The 7,831-nt window shown below is 44.7% G+C and overlaps 1 protein-coding gene across 4 annotated transcripts in view; it reads right to left on the minus strand.

The window, feature by feature from the left end:
* The window catches only part of ATRNL1 (attractin like 1), a 433,015-nt gene extending 427,385 nt beyond the window's left edge, over window positions 1-5,630 (minus strand). For 3 of the 4 annotated variants that reach the window (XM_077182833.1, XM_077182835.1, XM_077182836.1), the window contains exon 1: window positions 4,683-5,630. In XM_077182833.1, the coding sequence (XP_077038948.1) occupies window positions 4,683-4,966 (284 nt within the window). In that variant the 5' untranslated portion in view covers window positions 4,967-5,630. The remainder of the gene's footprint in view (window positions 1-4,682) is intronic. The other variant, XM_054637523.2, reaches the window with a different exon arrangement.
* Window positions 5,631-7,831: the final 2,201 nt, after the last annotated feature.

The raw sequence follows: 7,831 nt of genomic DNA on the forward strand, positions 1-7,831 counted from the left end.
GAGAAGCGTGAAGGATAAAGTCAGCCCCTTTCACAGCACTCTGAACTTCAGCTGGCTGCAGCTAAAGCTAACTTCTTTTCTTAAGATCTCTTCTTACACAACATTATCACTCATTTACAATCTGCAATTTAAGGACACTTTCTTTGCATGAGTCATTCTGCAGACAGCATAATTCAGAGTTTTAGATAGAGATAAGGATTTTGCATGGAATAACAAAATTTGATACCCTTCAAACATTTCAGTTGTGAATGTACTTGTACTTAGAAATTGTTCTGTCCTTGAAGAATGCACAATCTTTTCTAGGAGCTCTAGAAATTAAGGAGAGCATGCAGGAGGTAATTTCAAAGTACAATAAGAACATCTGGAGGCAAGGTTTAATAATCAAACAAATCCATTTGCTCTTACTCTCTCCATAACAACTGCATATCTAGGACTAGGTAAAGCAGATTAACTGAAGTGTAGGTCCTCAAAGGTGCTCACCTGTCCTCTTCTGCTTCATTACACACCACACTCAGAGCTATCAAATAAATAACCATAAACCTCTGAAGACACAACCTAATTTTTCAAAGGCAGCATATTACAGTGGGTATTTCTAGTCCTCAAAAACTTTAGAGGAACATAAATTCCATGCACAAAGTTTTCTCAAATGCTCTTCCACAAACCAGTGCAAAGCAGAGCACATTTTGGAGATAGTGAAACTTTTTGCTCCAACCTGAAGGAATTTTTTTTTTTTTCTTCTAAGAAATCATTCTGTGAGTAGCAAAACTAATGAAACCTGTTTTCCTGCACTGCTGCATCTCAAGACTATTGACTTTGACATCTAACTACATAGAAGCTGTGACAGCAGTTTTCACTGCAGTTGGGCCATTCATAATGTTTGTGTCCCTGAACTCCCTGGAGTCTTGTAACATAACTGATTTAGGCAGCCCTTCCCTCTCCCTTCTGCCCAAACTCGTACCAGCAGGAAAAGTACAAGTGACCAACAAATTCAAAGGCACAGAGAAGGGGAAGAATGAATGGCAGATGTAGCATTAAAAGCATCACTTCTTTAATAAATCAACCTTGCAAAACAAAACTGTCCACTGCCCTTTAATGCTTGTGGTTTAGTTCATACCTTGGGAACTGTGCTGCTTGAAGCTCCCTGCTATAAAAACAGAACCTGCTCACCCACTGGCTTTCCTGTCTTTCACCAGGAAAAATTCCTTTCCCTTTTCTTTTTATAACCAAATTTCCCTTTTTTTTTGGTTAAAAAAAGGTTTTGCATTATTTTGCAGTAGAGGTGAAGGGATGAAGGAAAAAAAAAAGTTGAAAGATGAAAGTAAGGCAGAAAGTCAGAGCTGCATTCAGATATGCAATCTGGACAGAGAGTAAAATATTTTACCACCAGGCAGACATGAGGCCTAAATCTTTCTGAATAGTGACTGACAGGATTGTGAATGCCCTGCAGTAAGAATAACAACATCTGCATTTTTACATGATTTACCACAGGCTTCACAATAACAAGAGTAAATTCAAAATTTGGTAAATAAGAGAAATAAAATGGCAAAATGGTGCTAGACAGTCTCTTGGCCTATATTCCCCACCCACCTTTCTTTCATCCAGTGCAGAGCAACATTTGCAAAGCAGTTTACTTACTCAGTAGTTCTCCTACAGGGAAAAGGCAAGGTTACCATAGTATTGTCAATTAATTTTGACACCTGCTTATGAAGATTGATCAATTATTTTTGATGTCTCTCTGCTGTGTTGCTGTTAGAAGAGAAATAAAACAAAGCCAAAAATACTACACATCTCTCACCAAAGAATTAATGGTCCCAAGACACCCTCAGGCAGATCATTTCTCCTCTTACCACAATGTTCCTGGTACTTGCTAATGCAAGTCACTCCTTCCCAGAGAGTAAAAACCATACCTCACTTACATGAAAAAAAGGAAAAAATCTTATTTTCAAGTGTTTTAAGCCTAGCCTTGAAAATCTGTTTTTTCTCAAATACTGTAGTGACAGGTTTTATACATGTCAAACTTAGGTCATTAAAAGTTCAATTTTCATCTGGGGTAACAGGGACACAGGCAGGCACTTCAAACAGCTGCGACTTGGAAACCCTGTAAATGTTTAGAGGAATACACAAGGTTCTATTAACATTTCTACAGATCGTATCTACAACCTCCGAACTGGCTGTTCGTGCAGCTCGAACAGCCTAACCCACTTTTCAGTCTTTACCATTCTGAAACGATCTTCATGATAATCCTTAATGGCAGAAGTGATGTACACCCGACAGGACCTGACAAACCACTGCTGCAGAAGTCCAGCCGTGGCTACTTAAGGGTAAAAGCACATAGGAAATAAACGCCAATGTTCCTCGGCAATAAGGCAAAGCATCGGTTGCCACAGAGATGGGGAAGGTCTTTAATCACCCAGCCATCGGGCAGAGTAACATTCTTTTTCCAACTCTTCAGGTGGAAATACACGGAGCTCATCGCCCATTCCACACCCATCTGAATTATCAGGATTCAAAATACAACCGCTCCGAGCTGCTGCTTGCAGCAGTGTAAGACACGTTTAACATATTTCACTCCATCCCCAACTCCCAGGGCTTGAAAAGCTTTAAATCTTAGGATGCTTATTTTCAGTGCAGAGTATACTTTGCTTCCAAGAATAAAGATTAAAGATGAGCTGTCAAAGACACTGCTATGAAAAGTGTCCTCAGTAAAAAATAGCTCTCCAACAGCTTACTCCCGTGAGAAAAATCATAATGCAAATGTCACTGTCACTCCTAAAGCGAAGCATGTAAAAACACAGAGGAGTTAATGAGAAATCTCTTCCGATTTCACCAAAACCCCTAACAGCAGTTCAATTAAACACTGTGTGAGCTCAGCTCAGAAGAGGAGCCCTTCCAACATTCAGACAGAACTTCCTCTAGGTGGGGATGGATTATTAACTTTCTACCAGAAGGGAAAATGTAACCACTGTGCTTCCTCACTTGACAAACACAACCAAGGTAAAAAAAAACTAGATGTCTTAAAAGATGACAAAGATAATGCCTGTAAGGATAGGATAACGGCCCAGTAACAGCTCAGAATACACTCATTCACAACAAGCTTGGAAATTTGAAAAATTACCATTAGCTTTGGTCCTGGCACTGTTAGTTAGGGTCTGTTATGAGTAGCACCAATACAAAGGACACAAGTAATCTCTTTAGCCAGGAAAAAAGAGCTCTGCAGATCCACATACACAAAAAAGATTCATCTGGGCCTCCTCTCATCACTCTCCAAAATTAGCCCATTGTTCCACAGCAGGACAAGCCCCAAACATCCAAAACACACACGCAACAAATGGCCAACTTTAAAACCTTATTATCAAGGTCACAGGCAAAAAAAAAAAAAAAAAAAAAAAAAAAAAAAAAAAAAAAAAAAAAAAGAAATGCACTATTTGCCTTGTATTAGTTTTATTGCTAGGTTATAATCTTACTGCTGCAATATCCACCAAATATCAGTAACTTGGCTCTTTCTCTGCACTGTGTACATCACTTCTGCCAACATGTCTGACTTCAACTACTCCTTAACTTCCCAGGCTAACAAGTTGCTGGATTTACTTTTTGTTTATTTAGGAATGAGTGACCTAGTATTAAATCTTTAAAAGAGATGTAAATTGTACAGCTTAATTAACTCCAGAGGAAAAAAATCTGAATTTAAACACAATTTTAAAACAGACAGTTATTGATATTTAATCTATAAAAAGTAGTTTCCCAAAGACAGAAGGAACTTGACTTCTCTAAGACACAGTGTCACCAGTGAATTGCTATTAGTTAGATATTAGAACACTTTCCAGCTATGTATGTCAACATACTTAATAAATGGAGTTCCTGCTTATAAGGGGTGTTTTACAGGGAATGAAATGAGATGCCCTGTCCAAGATTATATAGCGAAATAACAGCAAACAGTATTCTTCATAGCCAGTCTTTACACTGATACCAAAGGGGGCGGGAGAAAAGTGACAGCCCTATAAATTAAGTCTTCTTTCCCACTCCATAGAGAAAAGCAAGTGTCAGGGTAGGCTTCCTTCTCACTGATCAATGACTCGGTATCACAGTGACTTTTAAGAATGAGAAGGTAGTTAGACCTTGACTGAGTACTCCTTCCCTGGCAAAAATATGTTACTGTTTCATGTGTCCCACTCTCTCCTGCAAACCTTGTCACCAGGGATGTACCTTTCACTCAGTTGCACTTGTGCTGTCCTGAACGAAACTGACTAATGCCCACTTAGCTTCAACAATTGAAAGAAAAGAAGGCTGGAAGGAGCTAAACCTTTCACTCTTCAGGAGGAAAAAGTAATTAAAATCCACTACTAATCCTTGTTCCCTGGACAGCCCCATGAAGTGCACATGTCATTTCCATGACATTTCCAGAAGGGACAGCAGCGACACAGCTTTAGGCCGATTTCTCCCGGCTCTCAGTTCCCACGAAGTGGAGCAGCCTATTTTCAGCGATAAGTCAGCCGGCGCTGTGTCCTGTGCTCTTAAGAGCTGGAGGAGCCTATTTTATCCGTAACTTCTGCCACATACTTCCACCACACACGAACAAAATCATAGCAGACACAAGCAAACCAAAACAAACAAAAAAAGGCAAGTGAAAGTGACAGGAAAAGGACGTAGGGATGAGAAGAAATTCACAATAAGCAGAACCTTACTTGAACCTGCCCTGGCAGTGTTGGCACTGGTCTCCCACCCAGCCCTGGTCGCAGACGCAGGTGGAATTGACACAATGACCCGAGAAGCAGGAAATTTTGTCGCAGGACTTGGACTGGGACACCTGGGCATAGAGGGCCAGGTAGAGGAAGCCGTAGAAGAGCAGCCAGCTGTTCACATCCAGGAGCGAGGCGAAGCAGCAGCAGCAGGCGGAGGGGAAAGGTCTCCAAGCGGCCGGGCCCGCGGGGGCAGCTCCCGCTCTCCGGCCGGCGCTGCCCAGGTCCATCTTGGCCGCGGGGGCCGCGGGCCGAGGCGCGGCCGGCGATGGCAGCTTCCCCTGAGGGGAGTTAATCCAGCCAGGGAGATTCAAACCCCCCGCTTCCTCCTCGCCTTCCTCTCCTCCCTCCCGACCCCAGCGCTGCCTCCTCCGGCCCCTTCAGCCCTCCGCGCCCCGTCACTCCCGAGGGGAAGCCCGGCAGCGGCAGCCCTCAGCCATCCGCCCCTTCTCCTCGTCGTCCTCCTCAGGGCTCATCGCTCCCGTCTTCTTCCATGGAGGAGGAGAGCTGCCTCTTGACCTTGTGTTTTCTCCTCGCCGGATATGCCCCCACGGCCGCGCACACGCCACCCTGGACCATGTATCCCGCGGCTCCCCCTTCTCCTTTGTATCCCGGTGCCCGCGGCACACACGCAGCGGCGGCGAGGAGGAGCGCGGGAGGCGGGGGCCGCCGTCCTCCCGCCAGGCAGCCAGCTGGGAAGTGAGGGCGGCCGGGCCCGGAGCCGCTACGGCATCGCGCTCCGGCGGGGCGGGGAAAGGCTGGAGAGCTCTTATCCCCGCTCCGTTATTAGCCCTGCGGGGAAGGGAGGCGGGAGGCAGCGAGAGGAGGGTTAGCAGCCCCTCCGCGTCCCAGCTGACAGCTTCCAAGCAGCCATTTTTAAAGGCTAATTGTCACCGCCGCTCGGAGCCGCCTCCCGCCCCTCGGCCCGCGTGGATCCGTCCCTCTCTGGGAGGGGGGTCCGGCGGGGTGACCGCCCTCCCGAGGCCCCCGCGGCCGCCTCTGCCGCCCACGCTTCCAGAACAGGAGCCGGGGGGAGCTGGAGCTGCACTGGGAATGCAGCTCGGACCCCCAAGGAGAGCCCGCCCCGTCCCGTCCCGTGCTCCATGGAGGGAGCGGCCCCGCTCCCCTGGCAGAGCGGCCGGAGGCTCGGATCTTCCCCGCTCTGCTCCCTTGGCTCCTCTGCTCGCCTCAGGTCCTGCAAAGTTCAGAGGCGGTTTGCCTTGAACTCCTCCCGGCTGCTAGCGGGGGAGATGGTACAGCTTGTTTGGGGAACATCACCTTCCTAAGGTTTGCTCTGTACAGAAAATCACGCTATGAAAAGCCAGTGTCCATAAAGGAGACAGAGGAGTCCTGCAACTTTCTTCCATTAAAGGATGAGAGGTTCTCTCTCTCGAGGTTTCGAAGCGCGCAGGCTCCTTTTCCTTTTATCCTAAACTCCCGGCCGCTTTGTGCCCTTTTTTGCTTTCCCCATCGGTTGAGGTACTAGGAAGGTCCAGCCTTCCCGAACCGCCTACCCCACATCCCCCCTTGAACCTGTTATTCTACCCCAAAGTTCAGAAACTCGGGTTGGTACAGACACTTGTCTGCTTCAGGAGCCAAACTGGCTGGGTCTGCAACAAACCTGCTGCCCAAAGTTAATGGACGTGTTAAGCTCCATTCCAAAGAAGTTAACACTCATACTTTCACCCATCGAATTGTTTGTAAAGACATTAGCACACATTTTCCCTCTCGACTCCATCCTCCAAATTTAAGGTTCGAATCAAGACCTTGCCTCCTGCTTACAGCATGATGAGCAGTCATGAAATTGCTGCCTTTGTAAATGGAGCAATACGAAAGTAATCCTTGTGTTAAAGTTGCCGAAAATGTCCTTTTGGGTTTTTTCAGTGTTCCTTCCACAGCCTTTTTCAACTCTACTGTAACCTGTTTTCATTTTATGAGCAGTCAAACACTCAGAAACTTTTTCCTAACCCTGAAATTGCGAATGCATGTTGTGATGTCTCTGTTCCAAGCAGATGAAGAAAGGGTATTTAATTTAATCTCCTTGTACCCTCTCTAAATAGGTCCAATGTAACCCCATTAGTCTGGAATCATATCCAAATCGACCCCTCCCCAGATTCTTAAATGTTTACCCTTGAAGCCCATAAGAATTTGTTTGGGTTTTTGTTTAAACCTGTTTTCCCAAGCACACCATTAAACCTTAATCTGACTTTCCAAAGTCCATCCGTACTCCTGTAAGGGACAGAATAACATCCAGCAGCATCCATTTGAGCTTTGTGTGAAAAAAAAGTCAGGTTGTCAAAGTCAAACACAAAGTACAGACATCACAGAGTCTATGCCTTAAGGAGTTTACAGTCTTAATGGAGGGAATAGCTCCATCAAGTACGTGGGGAAAACCGAGATGAAAAGCGTTTTTCCCAGTTTAATTCCGGAGGGTTTAAGGAGGTCCACAAGTTGCTCTCAGCCCAGGAGTACATTGTCTTCCTACCAGAGCTGAGATAGATTGTTTCATTGTCCTGCATCAGACACGTTTCTTAGCTATTAGACATCTCTTTGTATGTGTTTGGTAATGAATTGGTGAGTTCATGCAAAGAGAGGAAAGGGAAATTGTGTTACTGCTTTATATTTTATGATAAAAAGCCGAGTCTGAAGCCTTTGTGAACAGTCTGCTAATTGTACAATATCACATGTGATTAAGGCTGCTGAACAACTGTCCTCTGTTCAATACTATTATGGGACCAGAAATGCAGTTAAAAGGAGATCACAGTCCAAGACATAAAGTCAGTTCAAGAATATTCTTTAATACAGAAACACTTTAAGAAATAGTTTTGCTCACCATGACAGGGAGATACATTCCTTCTCCACTTTCTCAATTCCTTTAAACCAACCAAAAAAGTTCTAAAGCCATCTGAGACATTTTTTCCCTCAGACTGAAGGAAGATTTTGTTTCAAATCTACAGAAATCAGCCAAGTTTTTGAAAATGTTTGAAATTAACTTTCAAAACTTTTGAAATTACCATTCACAGCAAAGCTAAGATCTCAATAATCCTTTACCAGGCAAGAGATCTATTCAAAAGCATAAAACTAAAACCAAAACC

This window comes from Agelaius phoeniceus, chromosome 9 (assembly GCF_051311805.1).
Source record: "Agelaius phoeniceus isolate bAgePho1 chromosome 9, bAgePho1.hap1, whole genome shotgun sequence".
In the NCBI taxonomy this organism is placed as follows: domain Eukaryota; kingdom Metazoa; phylum Chordata; class Aves; order Passeriformes; family Icteridae; genus Agelaius; species Agelaius phoeniceus.